This window comes from Rhineura floridana, chromosome 15 (genome assembly GCF_030035675.1).
Source record: "Rhineura floridana isolate rRhiFlo1 chromosome 15, rRhiFlo1.hap2, whole genome shotgun sequence".
Taxonomy (NCBI): domain Eukaryota; kingdom Metazoa; phylum Chordata; class Lepidosauria; order Squamata; family Rhineuridae; genus Rhineura; species Rhineura floridana.
The window spans coordinates 31044314-31060216 of NC_084494.1; the positions used below are offsets into that span (position 1 = coordinate 31044314).

The 15903-nt window shown below is 48.4% G+C and overlaps 1 protein-coding gene across 2 annotated transcripts in view; it reads left to right on the forward strand.

The window, feature by feature from the left end:
• The window catches only part of GRIK5 (glutamate ionotropic receptor kainate type subunit 5), a 98686-nt gene that overhangs the window by 24330 nt on the left and 58453 nt on the right, over positions 1–15903 (forward strand). For both annotated transcript variants that reach the window (XM_061596459.1, XM_061596458.1), the window contains one exon: positions 14752–14887. In XM_061596459.1, the coding sequence (XP_061452443.1) occupies positions 14803–14887 (85 nt within the window). In that variant the 5' untranslated portion in view covers positions 14752–14802. The remainder of the gene's footprint in view (positions 1–14751; positions 14888–15903) is intronic.

Genomic DNA, 15903 nt, shown 5'->3' on the forward strand with positions numbered 1-15903 from the left:
TACCTCTGCATTAAGGTTGCCAATAGCTATTTTTCCTTTTCAAGTTGCTGATATGGCCAGTGAGGCCAGGGATCTGAGGCAGTATTTGTTTATTTTATTACATTTAAATTCCTCCAAGGAGCTCAAAGTGGCATACCTGGTTCCCCCCCACAACATTTTATTCTTACAACAACCCTGTGAGGTAGATTAGGGTGAGAGGTAGCGACTGGCCCAAGGTCACCCAATGAGTTTCATGACTGAGTGGGGATTTGAACTCTGGTCTCCCAAGTCCCAGTCCAACACTGTAACCACTACATTTGTTGCCACCAGGGCTTGCTCAGGGTTGGAGGCAAAGTGCGCTTCCTGGCAAAATGTCTTCTGGATGGGCCTGCTCACAATGCCCCCACAAGTGACACCATAGCTGGGTGTTGATGTAGGTGGAAAACTAAAATGGCTGCTGTCCAGGTTCAGCCGCTGAGTTCCAATGGGGCAGGGAGACCTGCAGCAAGCATCTGTGGCGGTGAGCCCTGCTGGGGTGCTGGGGTACCAGCAGCTGCCCAAAGATGCCGGTTGTTAGGGTTAGGATGTTAGGGATGCCTTGTTGTGATGCTAGGCCTGGTTGCCACTGAGGGCAGCTGAGTATGAGAGACACAAGGAGGGACAGGCAAATATGTCCATTTTGGTTTCTTTCAGCGTCTCATTTTTCCAGTTATAAGCTCAGTTCTCATTTCCACATCAGTTTGTGATTTTTTAAAATAGTCCTCTTGAAAATTTATCAGCATTTTGTTGCAAATTTCTCCTAATGTTCACATTTTAACGTAAATTTACAAAGCAATTTTCCTTAACATAATGCATTTTTATATGTTGTTTTCATGAATATATGCATTGTTATGCATGCTTTACCCTAATATATCCCTTTTTGTACATTGGAGTGGTTGGAGAATTTCATTGCAAAATTCAGCTACGTGCGCATTTCAAAGGCTGGCTGTGTTTTGGTTTGTGCAATGTTTTGGAAAGTGTGAATTAGGTCGGTTTGCCTTTGAATGTGAACTGAATCAAAATTCTCCCATGTCCATTGACACAAGATAGCAGCCTGGGCATGGGGCATGTTCTGTCAGCACCAGGCGGATGGGAAGCGGTGTCCTTCACTGGCTGACGCAGAGGGCACTGACACCACTGGACAGCACAGGGTGAGCTGACCACTTGGCAGCTATGCATCTATACAACATAACAGCACCAATAGAACTGCCCCCTTCCTTGGCTGATGCCTAACTTCTCCCTCAGGCAAGGATGTCCCCCCCCCCAGCTGCTCAGTAGTGGCGGTTGAGTACACCTCAGGCCTCACCATTTGCGTTGGCAGCCCTAAAGAGAAAAACAGTCTCCAGATTGCTGATTGGATATCTGTACTTTAAATTCCTTGGGTTGCCACTGTTTTATCAGACCCTTTGCTCCTGTGTCTTTTTAACAGCAGCCTGAGATGCCTAATATTAGCAAGAGAAGCTCTTCCCACCTGGCATGGTGGCAAATTATGAAGAAAATGTTGTCTCTGAGATTTCTTTGAGAATACCAGACTTGGCTGACAGGATGTCACTGGAAACACAGTGATGTCATCGTTTGCTTTCAAGTTTCTTAAGAACATAAGAAAAGCCTGGCTACCAATGGCCCACCTAGTCCAGCATCCTGTTCTCACAGTGGCCATGGGAAGGCCGCAGCAGGACCTGAGTGCAACAGGACTCTTCCCTCCAGTGGTTTCCAGCAACCAGTATTCAGACTATGGAGACAGCGCATAGCCAATCATGGCTAATAGCAATTTAGCCTAATCCTTCTTATCAATAAATCCTTTCCCACATAAGTTTAACTTAATTGCTGTAAACTGCCCAGAGAGCTTTGGCTATGGGGCAGTATATAAATGTAATATATAAATAAATAACTTACCTAGGAGCCCCTGCATGCCTGCCATGAATTCGTTTGACTTTGCAGACGATTATGGGTGCATTCTCGGCTCCTGTGATGAGGCAACAGGCATTCCTCTTGGGTCTTGCTTGTTGCCGTACAGGAGCTGAAAATGGCCTCTAGAATGTGGGCTGAGCGCAGACTCTCAGTTCTCCCAGCTATAGAGCACCTGTGTGGCTTGAAGGTGGGGGAAGGAATGTGTCTGATGCAGTTTGAACTTTGATGCAAATATATATATATTTTCCAATGTGCTGTGAATATGAATGGCACTCATGCAAGTCAATGAGGAAGAACTTGGCATTAAATATTCTCTTAAGCAGCCCTGGAGAGCAGAATCCAAGAATCTGAGTCTGCCAGGAAGGGTTGGCCTGGGGCAATATGCACAGAAAGCCACTCCTGTACCTTGAAAAGTTGAGGTGAAAGGAAGCGAGTCTGGTTTGGGACAGAGTTTTAGCTATGATGCAGGAATACTATAAGGTGTTAGCATTGGTGGCCGGTGCCCATTTGGACTGGTATGGTGGAAGGCAGAGAGGCCAACAGAGGCAGAGAGGTGGAGCCAGAGCCAATGACAGGCCCAGCCAGAGAGCCAATGACAGACAGAGCCAACTAATCCTCCTCCCTGCTAAGTTCTGCAAGGGGTAACACTGAGACTGAGGAGCTGGCCAGGCAGTGCCATCTCCTGGGCTGGTCGTTAAGTGGGAAGGCGGGAAGGTGGGGGCTGGCTGAGGACAGGCTGAGTTTAGCGGGGCACTATCTGCCCTTGCCCACCTGGAGACCAACCTCCGCTAACTGTAAGCTTTAAAAGTTTCAGGAAATGAAAATGGGTATACGACTGTGTTCATAAAATGTGGTACCAGGACCTTAGCCCTACAAAAGAGCCTTGTAGGGCATCCAGATGCAAAAGAAGTCAGGGCTCCTGGGCCTATAACAGTGGGGTAGAAGACATGATTTCAGCAGGTGTAGCTTGTATGACAAAACTCCACCTGCTGGGATTTGCCCTTTTGTAACAACTATTGTAGGTGCAAGAGCCCTGTGCTCCTCTTTTGCATCTGGGTGCCATAGAATGGGGCGGGGAACTCTTTTCAGCCTGAGGGCCATGTTGCCTTCAGGGCAAGCTTCTGAGGACCACATGCCAGTGGTGGGCGGGTCAATGAATGTAAATTTTACCTTTGTGCAGTAGGCTGGTATCATTCACACACCCCTCTGTATTTTTTATAATAATAATAATAATAATAATAATCCTGCCTTTTCCCCAGAACTGGGACTTAGGGCGGTTTACAAAAATGAGTAAAACATACAGAAAAAAGTGTAATTAAACTATCCATAGAATTAAAGCTATTTAAAATATAGTGATTAAACACACACACGCACACAAATCAGTAAAATAGCAGCCTATTAATAGCCCTTGCAGTCAGTTCCCAAATGCCTGTTGAAATAGAAAAGTCTTCTGCCAACGGAAGGACAGCAAGGAGAGAGCCAGTCTAACTTCACTGGAAGGGAGTTCCAGAGCCTGGGGGCAGCCACCAAAAGGGCCTTCTCCCCTGTTCCCACCAGATGTGCCTATGACGGTGGTGGGACTGAGAGACGGGTCTTCCCCGACAGTCTCAGAGCTTGGACAGGCTCATATGGGAACATACAGTCGGTCAGATAGCCTGGACCTGAGCCGTATAGGGCTTTATAGGTCAGAACCTCCACTTTGAATTGTGCTTGGATAAAGACCAGTAGCCAGTAGAGCTGTTGAAACAAAAGAGTCGTGTGCTCCCTGTAGGCAGCCCCACTTAACAATCTGCCGGCAGCTCTTCAGACCAGCTGAAGTTTCTGAACATTCTTCAAAAGTGGCCCCATGTGGATTGTTTTACAGTAATCCAAACGGGATGTGACTAGGGCATGTGTCACCGCGGCCAGATCATTTATATCCCACCTTTCCTCCAAGGAGCTGGTGTACAAGCATTGTTCTCCCCACCTCATTTTATCCTAACAACATCCCTGTGAGGTAGGTTAGATCCAAGGTCACCTAGTGAGTTTCATGGCTGAGCGAGCTTTTGAACCCTAATCTTCCAGGGCATAGTCTAGCACCCTAACCATTACACTACAATGGCTCTCATCCATCCTGGCAAGTAAGTGGCATTAGCAGAGGTCAAGTCCATCTGAGCCAAAATACCCAAAGAGGGTGCAAACCAGGGCCAGTGAGAGGGTTTTATTTATTTTTTTATTGCATTTGTATACAGTCCCATTGCCGAAGCTCTCTGGGCGGTTTACAACAATTAAAAACATTAAAAACAAATATACAAATTTAAAAACACATTTTGTAAAAAGGAATTTTAAAATCGGCCCTGGGAGAGTCCTGAGGGCCAGAGAGAGAGGCCTGGAGGGCTGTCCCTGGCCCTGAGGTTCTCCATGCTTGCCCTACTGCCTTGCCATCTGCCCTTAATAACAAAGGTGTGGGAAGTGGCTAGTGGTTGCTCATCAGGGAGGGGAAGGTGTTTTATATGCTCTCGGGCATGCTCCTGTTTGTTATTCCAGAGGGCTATGCAGCCATGTTGCTCTGTTACATCAAGCATGAGAGAAAGTCCCTTAGTGTGGTAAGTCTTTTCAGGATTCTTCCTCTACCCCTTCCGCCATTTTCTTGCTTATAGATTATCACTTTCTATAAAGTCTCCTGGCATTGGGCACAGAGAGGACTGGCGATCCTGAATAGGCATGGCTAGGGCAGAAGGGGAGAGCCAGTGTCGTGTAGTGGTTAAGGGGTTGGACTATGATCTGGGAGATGAGGGTCCGAATCCTCACATAGCCATGAAGCTCACTGGGTGACCTTGGGCCAGTCACTGCCTCTCAGCCTCATGAACACCCTATTCATAGGGTCGCCATAAGTCGGAATCGACTTGAAGGCAGTACATTTACATTAGTGCAGAAGGAAAGACAGGGACAATATCCTCCCCCCCCATGCATCTGTATAAGGACTGTGCACAATGAGTGAAAAGAATTGATTGCACAGTGAATCCTTCCCCCCCATCACTGTCATTCTTCCCCCAGAAGGTATGAGTGTGCAGGACACCAGGTTGGGAAGGCAGCATTGAGCATGTGTTGTAGTAAATCTGCCTTCATGCTCCATTCTGTTGGTGGGGACGGCCGCTGACTTCCCATCCTTAGAAGAAGGAGGGGGCAACAAGGTTAGAAAGGGCAGCCAGGCTGCAGATGGGTTTACCTAGCAACCGTGGCATTCTAGTTAGCAGCTTCCCATTGCCTGGCAACAGTTGCCACATGGTGTACAAGAGCTGTTTCCCTCATTAGCTGAACTCAGTTTGTGAACTGTGAGGTTCCCCACAGCAGTGCCTGGCAGGGGGCCCTGATATCTGGGGAAGTCCCTGCTGCTGGTTCCTGACAATGTTAATGCAGCCCATCCTCTTGCTGCTGTGCCCTTCTGGTACCCTGGGAGACCTGCCGTCTCATCCTTGATATGTGCGGATTGACTGTGGCTTCTCAGCAGTGAAGAAAAGGGACTCTGTACATTCTCAGGGGAGGACTGTAATCACTGTTAGCACTGGAGCTGAATGCTGGCAGAAGCTGAACTGTAACAGGATCCCTCTTGAATGTGGTGGCAAATTCAGAAGTGCAGGGTCCCTTCATGATAGTCAAAGCCCTCCAGCCTTTGTTGTTGTTGTTGTTGTTGGGTTGAGAATGAGATCCTTGTTAATGCCTTCTCCCACAACAACAGACATCCCTAGCAACCAATAAGCATGAAAGGGGAGAGTGTTGGCTACCAAAAAGAGTCTTCTCAGTGGCTGACTCCCCTCCTTTCACTCTGATTGGCTCCAATCAGCAGAAGAGTCTGGCTTCAGGACTGGACATGGAACTGAAACAGCCTTGGTCGCTCTGGTAGATGATTTAAGGAGGGCGTTGGATAAGGGAGAACATGCATTCCTTGTCCTCCTGGATCTCTCAGCGGCTTTTGATACCGTGGACCACGGTATCCTTTTAGATCGTCTGAAGGGAATGGGATTAGGAGGCACTGTTTTACGGTGGTTCCATTCCTATCTCTCAGACAGACATCAACGGGTGGCATTGGGGGACGAGGTTTCAGACCCTTGGCCTCTCAATTGTGGTGTGTCACAGGGTTCTATCCTCTCCCCCATGCTATTCAACATCTATGTAAAGCCGCTGGGAGCTATCATCAGGAGATTTGGGCACGGTGCCACCAATATGCGGATGACACCCCGCTCTATCTCTCGTTCAAGTCCTCACCAGAGTTGGCTGTGGAGACCATTTCCAAGTGCCTGAAGTCAGTAAGTGAATGGATGGGAGGAAATAGGCTGAAACTAAACCCTGACAAGACCGAGGTGCTGCTCGTGGGAGATAGGAGAAGGTTAGGAGATATAGACCTGGTGCTAAATGGGGTAAAACTGCCCCTGAAGGACCAGGTCCACAGCCTCGGGGTCATCCTTGACTCCCAGCTGTCCATGGAGGCTCAGGTTTTGGCAGTGAGCCAGGCAGCTTGGTATCAATTACATCTAATACAGAGGCTGCGATCCTACCTTCCTGTCCATCTTCTCCCACGGGTGGTGCATGCCTTGGTCTCCTCTCGCTTAGACTACTGTAATGCGCTCTACGTGGGGTTACCCTTGAAAACGGTCCGGAAATTACAGCTGGTACAGAACGCGGCGGCGCGTCTGATTAAGAACAGCTGTCGCCGTGATCACATCACTCCGGTGTTAGAAGATCTACACTGGTTACTAGTTGTCTTCCGAGCCCAATTCAAGGTGTTGGTATTAACCTTTAAAGCCCTATACGGTATCGGCCCAGTGTATCTGAAGAAGCGCCTCCAGCATCAACAAATATGCCACCTGACAAGATCAGCCACTCAAGACCTTCTCTCGGTCCCACCGGTTAAAACAGCTAGGCTGGTGTGGACCAGAAAGAGGGCATTTTCAATCGTGGCCCCCACCCTCTGGAACTCTTTGCCTTATGATATTCGCCATGCCCCCTCCCTGCCAAGTTTTCACCAAGCCTTGAAAACCTGGCTATTCAGGCAGGCCTACAAGACCCCGGGAACAGTCTAATCTTATCTGCCATAGTTATGGGTGGTTTTTAGCTTCATTTTATATTGATTTTTGTGTTATATGAAGTATATATGTTATATTCTGTTTATGTGTACGCCGCCTAGAGTGGCTGCTGCCGCGGCCAGATAGGCGGCCTAGAAATAAAATATTTATTTTATTTATTTAGGAAGCATGTTAGAAGACTCTTCTCAATGGCTCATTCCCATTTCATGCTGATTGACTCATAGGATGCTGGAGACATAGGGTCCCTGCTGGGACCATGCTCCCAAAAAGTAAGGGGTCTAAGACCCCCCCCCTGAGACCCCAAAAGACTACACCTTTGCTGTTGAAGGAGCACACTTTACCCTGGATACAATCACACTGAGACTCTTTTAAGAAAACAATAAACTGGCATTTATTAAAGGAAGTATGTGTTTGATAGGAAAGATCCTTAGTCCTGGCTAACTAAGGTGGTGATGCAACAAGGCATGCTTGCTTGTTCCTGCGTCTCAAGAGAAGAGAGATCCAAGGGAGGAGAGGGAGTAGGAAGTGCAGTCAGCAGCCCTAAGGGTATCAGTCTAGTACTGGAAGGTAGATCAACACAGGTTAGAAGGGGGAAGACAGTCTAGGAAGTATGGAGGTTTCTCTCTGTCTGCTCTTTCCCATGCAAACACAGCAGCCTTCAATGCAAGCTGAGTTGCACCCCAGCACTTCCAATACATAGAGAACATAGAGAACATAGAGACATAGGAAGCTGTCTTATGCTGAGTCAAACCATTGGTCCATCCACCTCAGTACTGTCTATACTGATGGGCAGTGCTCTCCAAGATGGGTACATTCCCAGCCCTACCTGGCACTGAACCTGGCACTTTGTGCATGAAAACCAGATGCTCTACCACTGAGCTGTGGCCCTTCCCAAATAAATCCCAGTGTGGACTGTTGGGGTTCTGCCTCCTTCACAGGCATGCCCAACCTTTTCTCTGGATGTTTAGCTTGCATTAAAAAAAAAGAGAGCAATTGATTTCCATTAAAAAAGAAAAAGAAAGCTCAGATGGTCTCCAGATATTGTTAGACTACAACTCCCATCAGCCCCAGCCAGCATGGTCAATAGTCAGGGATGGTGGCAGTTGTAGACCAGCAGCACCTGGAGGGCTCTATGTTAGTTGTTCTTACTCTAGCCCTTTTGGTTGTGGAGACGGAATGGAAAGTGTGTAAGCAATCTTTTTTTTTTACGCAATTGCTCACTAATAAGTAATAAAGTTAAATAACTTTAAATATATTAGGCTATTTAAGTTTATGTTTTGGCTGTTCTGAAATGATCCTCATCTTCCTATGATAGTCACCTTCAAATATTTTGGTGGGCTGTCACATAGATAATGAAGCAAATTTCTTTTCTTTTGCTCCAGAGGGGAGAACCTGAACCAGTGAGTTAAAAATTATAAGAAAGAGGATTTTTGACTAAAAATTGAAACTTCCAGACAGGAGGAGCTATTCAAGGGTTGACAGACTGCCTTGGAAGGGGGGCGTTATTATTATTATTTGATTTATATCCCGCCCTTCCTCCCAGCAGGAGCCCAGGGTGTTAGACCTCTGCTTCATTGGAGGATTCTAAACTGAAGCTGGACAGGCACCTCTCAAGGATGTTGTACTCATAGGCTTCCTGCATCTGGAATGGGTTGGACTAGATGACCTTTGAGGCCCCTTTTGACTTTCTGCACCCCCTTGAGGCCTCCTCACCACATTTCTGGCTACATGGGCTTGGCTTAGAGCCATTCCTCTCTCTGGCCAGCTCATGAATGTAGGAAATAATTTTAAAAGTCCAATGTTGAGAGTCCCTGCCAGTGCGGGCTGGTCCATTGGGGTGAGTGGGCCACTGCCCTACCAAGCTGTCTGCCTTCAGCCAGCCCTCACCTACCTGCCCTCTTACTTCTTAACAATTTCAATTAACTGCCAGTCTGCACAGTCTCAGTGTTGCCCTTGTAGAATTCAGGAGGGAGGAGGATGGGGACAAAACTATAATCAGTTGGCCCTGCCTGTGATTGGCTTTGGCTCTGCTTGCTGTTATTCTCTCCACCTTCCGCCCTACCTGTTCTAAGTGGACACCAGCCACCATAGCCTGCAGCTGAAAGCTAGATGTGGGTCTCAACATAGAGGCCTCTGCTAAAATTAATCCCTAATTAATTTGCGAGGGGGAACAGATGTTGTCTTATCTAGCAGTGTAAAGGCCTAGCATAAAGCTCAGGCCTTAACTGGAGTTAGAGCTTGCTGGTCAGGGTGCTTGCTGGCCATTCTAGAGTACCATTGAATAAAAATTAGCTAGAACTTCCAGACAGGAGGAGCTGTTCAAGGGTAGAACAGATTGCCTTGGAAGGGGGGTCTTAGACCTCTCCTTCGTTGGAGGTTTCCAGATGAAACTCTAGCTTTGAGCACCAGCTTTCAGAGCCTTCCTCTAGCATTTCTGTGTGCCCTTAAAAACAAACCCCAAAGCCCGGTCCTGAGCAGAGATAAGACAGAATGCAGGTCAATTTGTCCTTTTGCTTCAGGGTCAAACTAGTTGTGCTGTGGGAGCTCTGCGCCTTGAACACAATGGGTTTCCTTCTCTTTTAGAAAAGGTGGAACTGATCAGTGTCTGGACTGCAACATGGACGGAGGGGTTTCACATTCCCCCCCTTTTATTGTTGAAAATCATCTCCCTGAACCTGCTGTTTGCTCCAGTTGGAACAAGTTGAAGGCATGCCATGGAAGCGCTGCAGCTCAGTGGAAGACCACTTGCTCTGCATGCAGAAGGCCTCAGGTTCAATCCCCAGGATCTCCAGGCAGGGCTGGGAGAGCCTCCCTGCACTGAAACCCTGGAGAGCGGTGCTATGCAAAGCCTTCCCCAACCTGGTGCCCTTCATATGTTGTCAGACTAGAACTCCCATAATCCCTGGTCATTGGCCATGCCGGCTGGGGCTGATGGGAGCTGGAGTCCATCAACATCTGGAGGAAGTCTGGTTTAGACAACAATGAGTTATATTTGCAGGGAGACCAAAACTCTTATTTACAAAGCCATTGTACTACCGACCTTACTGCATGCCTGTGAAACATGGACCATTTATAAACGCCACTCCCAACTTCTTGAAAGATTCCACCAACGCTGCCTCTGGAAAATTCTGCAAATTACTTGGGATGTTAGTGTTTTGGAAGAAGCAAAGGCTACCAGTGTTGAAACAATGATCCTCCAACATCAACTTTGCTGGACCAGCCGTGTTGTTCGAATGCCTGATCACCGTCTTCCAAAGCAGCTACTTTACTCCCAACTTAAGGACGGAAAACGGAATATCGGTGGACAGCAAAAGAGGTTTAAAGATGTTCTTAAAGTTAATCTACAAAAATGTAACATGAGCATCGAGACCTGGGAAGCTTTGGCCCATGAGCGTCCCAATTGGAGGTCAGCTATTATCAAAGGTGCTATGGACTTTGAAGAAGCACAAGTACAGGATGAAAGGTACAAACGAGTTAAGCAGAAGGGATGTCAAGCAAATCCTCATCATAACTGTCTTCCATCTGGAAACCTATGTCCTCACTGTGGGAGGCTGTGTGGATCCGGAATTGGCCTCCACAGTCACTTAGGGCCGCACCGTTAAAGACCTTATCTTGGAAGACAATCTTACTCGGCCACAAGTGATCACCAATGAATGAATGAGATCGAGCAGTCATTGGACTAGGTATTAGACACCTTGCCATGTTCCATTTGAGACAAACAGCAGCTGGGGGTGAAATTCATTGGCAATAAGGCATGGGAGGAAGGGTTAAACCCCCTGCTCACCACACCCAATCCCAATCTGGATCATCCCACACTTGCTTTTTGAAAATTAGAAAGATGTCTGGAATTTCAATCTCAGAGTTAATTTTGCAAATGTATTTATTGCAAATACAAACCCTTCCAAGGCAGTTTTCAAACTACACCTGGTATGGGGAACCCTTTTGGACTGGCAAGACTGACCTTTATCTCTTCCCCCCCCCATGGACAAACATGAGCAGGTGGATGAAGTCACTGACTTGTCAGTCATCTGATGTCACACGACTGACAGATGGGCAGTTCCGCCCACCAGTCAGGCAGGATTGAACTCTCCACTTAGCAGTTAATCAATGGATACTACAGTACTCCACTCAGCAGGGGTCTGCTTCGCCAGTGGCTAAGTTGGTCCTCCTGGTGGGCCAAGATTGGCAAGTGGGCCAGATTTTTCCCACCCCTGAACTACATCTTTAAAAGTTTGATCTGTGATGCAGAAAAATCCAAGTCTGCCTTTGGACTGAAGTCAGTTTTGCTGCAGAGTCTCCTGCCACTTGAAGGGTTGCAGAGAAGGGAGAATTTCATGACATGCTCCTTTATCTGTCATGGTGCCACGGTGATGGCAGAAGCTCAGCTTGAGTCCTGGTGAGATGGCATGTCTCCTTCTAGTCCTAGCCAGCACAAGAGACTTGGCACCTCCGTAAGAACACAAGGAGAGTCTTGCTTCCATCAGTGGCTGGCCAGATGCCTCCGGGAAGGCCAAGAGCAGGGCCTGAGGGCCCCAGCCCTTGCCTCTGTTGCTTGCCCTCCAGCAACCAGCGCTCAGAGGCATGATGCTTCTGAGCACTGATCATGCATGCCTCTCATTTTAGAAATTATGTGCTGCTTCAGCTGGAGGTTTTTCTCCTTGGCTCTTATCTACAGGAATCTTTTTTCCTGGCATCAAGATGTGCTTTTGAAGTGTAGCACCTCTTTGCCAGCGTTGACCCCTTCCCCCAACCCCCACTTATCGCACTCCCCCCCCCCAACAAAGGGCACACAAAGGGTGCAAGGGGCCAGAATCTGACACTTCTCCCCTTGGGCAGACCTCAGCTGCGCTGTTTGCTTGATTGAGGCTGAGGGAAAATAAGTATTAATGCTCAAGGTGAACGCGGCGCAAGGATGGGGGGGATGTTGCTGACTCAGCAGGACCGCCATCAAGTGCAAAGGGGGAGGAGGGTATGTTGGTTCCTCTGCAGCACCAGCTGTGGAAGGATGCCTAGAGCACTCAGGGAGTGTTGGATGTAGCAGCCACAAGGGGGCACTGTGCTGCAGAGAGCAAGTAGGCAATCAGCGGGGTCTCGCTGTTAGTCCTGGAGTCAGATGATGGTATGTGGCCAAAGAATGCAAGAATTCCAAGATGAAAAGTAGGGTGACTGGGATGGGATGCAGTAGGGTAAAAATTATATTTTACACACGCATGCACACGCGCGCACACACACACACGTGTATATATTAGTCTGGCAGCGAGATCAGGATAGACTCTGCCCAGGAAAGTGTAGAAGGGGGCATGCAAAAGAGCTCACTAGGACACCCTTTCCCAAACTGCTGGTCCCCAGATGTTGCTGGACTACAGTTCCCATCATTCCTGATCATTGGCCATGCTGGTTGGGGCTGACTGGAGTTGGAGTCCAGCAACATCTGGTGACGCAAAGGTTGGGAAAGGCTGCACTAGGGGGTCCTCTTTGGCAAGACATTGGATGGAAACGGAGGGAAGCACATGTTTGCAGATTGTTGTGTGCTAATGAAATGCCTGGTGCATTGGTTGCAGTGCTTTCAGCCAAGCTGGGGAGCCTGTGGCCCTCCAGATGTCATTGCACTCCAATTCCCATCAGCCCCAGCCAAAGTAGGTAGTGGTTAGGGGAAGATGGAAGTTTGAGAGCCACAGGTCCCCCATCCCTGGGTTGAGAGTGTTGAAACAGAAGGAACCAGGGGAGAACTAGGTTCACGTACAGCTGTGTATTCCCTGAGTGATACTGGGCCACTTGCCTCTCTCTCAGTCTATCCTACCCCACAGAGCTGTTGTGAGGATAAATGGGGGAGTATAGGAGAACTGTGTACACGTCTCCCCCAAGCTCCTTGGAAGAAGAATAAATGAAATGATACGGAAGCGTGGTGGTGGGGACAGTGGAGGCTGGCTCATTAGGGCAAATGGAACCCTGCCCCACCAACCTCAGTTGGCCTTCAGGTGGTCTTCACCTGCCTGCCTTCTTACTTACACCCAGTCCAGGGGGTGGCGGCATTGGCTGTCGGTCTTCTTACTCTCAGTGTTGCCCTTGTAGATCTCACCAGGGAGGAGGACGGGGACAAAACTAGCATTAGTTGGCGCCGCCTGTCATTGGCTGTGGCTCCACCTCCTCTGGCACCCCTGCCTTCCGCCCCACCAGTTCCAGATGGGCACCAGCTAGCTACCATTGGTGGGGGAGAGCCTGAGCAGTATCTGCTTGTACAGTACTTGCAAACTAAAGTGAGCTTTGTGCTTTTGTAGGGCTTTGGACAAGCCCTCTTGGGGAAGGGCTGTCGCTCAGTGGTACAACATCTGTTGTGCATACCACAGGTTCCAGGTTCAATCCCCCGCATCTCCAGATTGGGCGGAGAATGTACCCATCCTGGAAAGCCACTGCCAGTCAGTGTAGACACTACTGAGCTGGATGGACCAATGGTCTGACTCAGTATAAAGCAGTTGCCTATGTTCCTATGTTCCATTGTGACTGCTGGAAGTGTTGGGGTGCAACTCAGCTTGCACTGAAGGCTGATGTATATGCCTGGAAAAGAATAGACAGAGAGAGAAACCTCCACGCTTCCTAGACTGTCCTTTCCCTACTAACCTGTGTCAATCTACCATCCTGTACTAGATTGATACTCTTAGGGTTGCTGACCGCACTTCCTCTCCCACTCCTCCCTTGAAGAGGAGACCTTTTAGGTTTCTCTTCCCTTGAGATGCAGGAACAAGCATGTCTTGTTGCATCACCACCAGGTAGGGTTGGCAATGTCCCCAGCCTGAAACCCCAGACATCTGGTGCCAGTCAGTGTTGACAGTTCTGAGCTAGGGACTGCAATGGCCTGACTCATAAGAACATAAGAAGAGCCTGCTGGATCAGGCCAGTGGCCCATCTAGTCCAGCATCCTGTTCTCACAGTGGCCAACCAGGTGCCTGGGAGAAGCCCGCAAGCAGGACCCGAGTGCTCAGTATCAGGCAGCTCCCTAAGGGCTGTCGCCCAGTGACACAGTATCAGCTTTTCATGCAGAAGGTCTCCAGTCCAGTCCTGGCCATCTCCAAGTCAGGTCGGGAATGTGCCCTGCCAGCCAGTGTAAACATTACTGAGCTAGATAGGCCAGTGGTCTCCCTTGGAATAAGGCAGCTTGCTACGTTCCCTCACTTCTGGAACCTTTAACCTGTCTTCCTCGTTCATCCCCTGAGCGCCACAACAGCAGCCAGGATCTTGGATTAGTGGTTGCATGGCATCTGTGGCTCAGTGGGGCCTTCAGGAACATCCCCAGGCCCCAAGCCGCTGATTGACTTTGCTGCATGCTGGCACTGTCTGCAGGTCTTCTGCCTTTACCTTTTCAATACTCCAAGACAACGAAGTGCAGCCACCCTGCTCCTCTGCTGGCCCTTTTGTCCACCTTGCTCCTCTCCCGTTCTGGGTCGAAAGAGGTTTTGCCGGCTCCAGCTGGAAGGGGACAGAGAGGAACCGTGGAGGAGAACAGCAAGAGGTGCAGTGCCAGCACTCTCGGGGTATTGAAGGGTCTCCATTTTGCCTCCTGAATGTCTTGTAAGGAAAGTGTTTGAGATCCCTGGTGCTTCCGTCTGTACCTTCAGAGGGTCTGCTCAGCAGAGGTGCTGTCCTGTAAGGGAGCATGATAGTTGTGTCCAGTAGGAGGCGCTGTGCCAAACTCATTGCATCTGTTCCATGCGCTGCCACAAGGGGTGTCTCATGGGGAGAATTTTTTCTGTCCCTCCTGCAGGTGGCAGCGCGGAGGCCACGGCCGAACATTCTCCATGAGGAGGGGTAGAAGATGCCGGCTTTGCCCGCGCTGCTGCTGCTGCTGATTCTCGGCTTCGCCCACAAGAGCCTTGAGGTGCTGTCATCTCTGCGCATGGGTAAGAGAGAAACCCACAGGGGGCTGGTCTGCAGGGCTGCTTGCTGAGGGCAGGTGATCCGAGGGGCGAGGCAGCTGGGCTAGAAGGGGCTGGGAGCCAAGAATTGAGGGGCAACCTAACTCTGGAAATGATGGATCGTTCAGGGATGGCTGGGTCTGGTCTAGTCTGTTTGGCAGCTCCATTTGCTAACCTTGCTTGCATACAGCTGCAGGGGGAATAAATCAAGATTGCAGAGTGAGGTGGGGAAGGGCTTTCCAAGGGGTCGCGTGAAAGCCCTACTGATTTGATTTTATGGCGTTTCTATGCTGCTTTCAGTGAATCCCAAAGCAGCTTCTAAACAATAAACAATAGCAGTAGCAACAGGACAGAACATCATAGCTAATATAATGAACAAATCATCAATAAAACAATTAACACAAAACAGTAACAAGTAAGCTAAATATTATTACATTTAACTAGGGATGGAAGAACCTGTCAAGTTCAGTTCTCTGAGTTTCTCACTTTTTCCAATCTTAAACTTGGTTCTACACATTTCTGCAGCAACTTGCAGATTTTTTTTTCTACAAAAAATCCTCATGAAAATTCTCCAGCATTTTAGTGAGAATTTCTCCTACTAAACACATTTTTGGAGGCAGTTTTGACTAATATACACATTTTTGCAAGCCATTTCTTATCATGTAATGTATTTTTGCATGTTATTTTTACTAAATATATTCATTTTTATGGACTCTTTCCCTTAATATATGCATTTTTGAACACTGCTTAATTGGACAATGCATTGCAAAATTTGGAGTAGTGAAAATTTCGAAGAATGGCTGTATTTCAGTTGTTGTGTTGTTTCAGAAAGTGCGGATTTGATAATTTGGCTTTAAATGTGAATTGAATTGAATTTCTCACCCATCTCTATGTTTAATCCACGACTCACACACTCCATAGACATTCACACTGTTCAGTCCCATTAAAATACACAGCCAGCATTCAAGAGGACCCTGGTCCAATAGAAATCCCCACAAGTG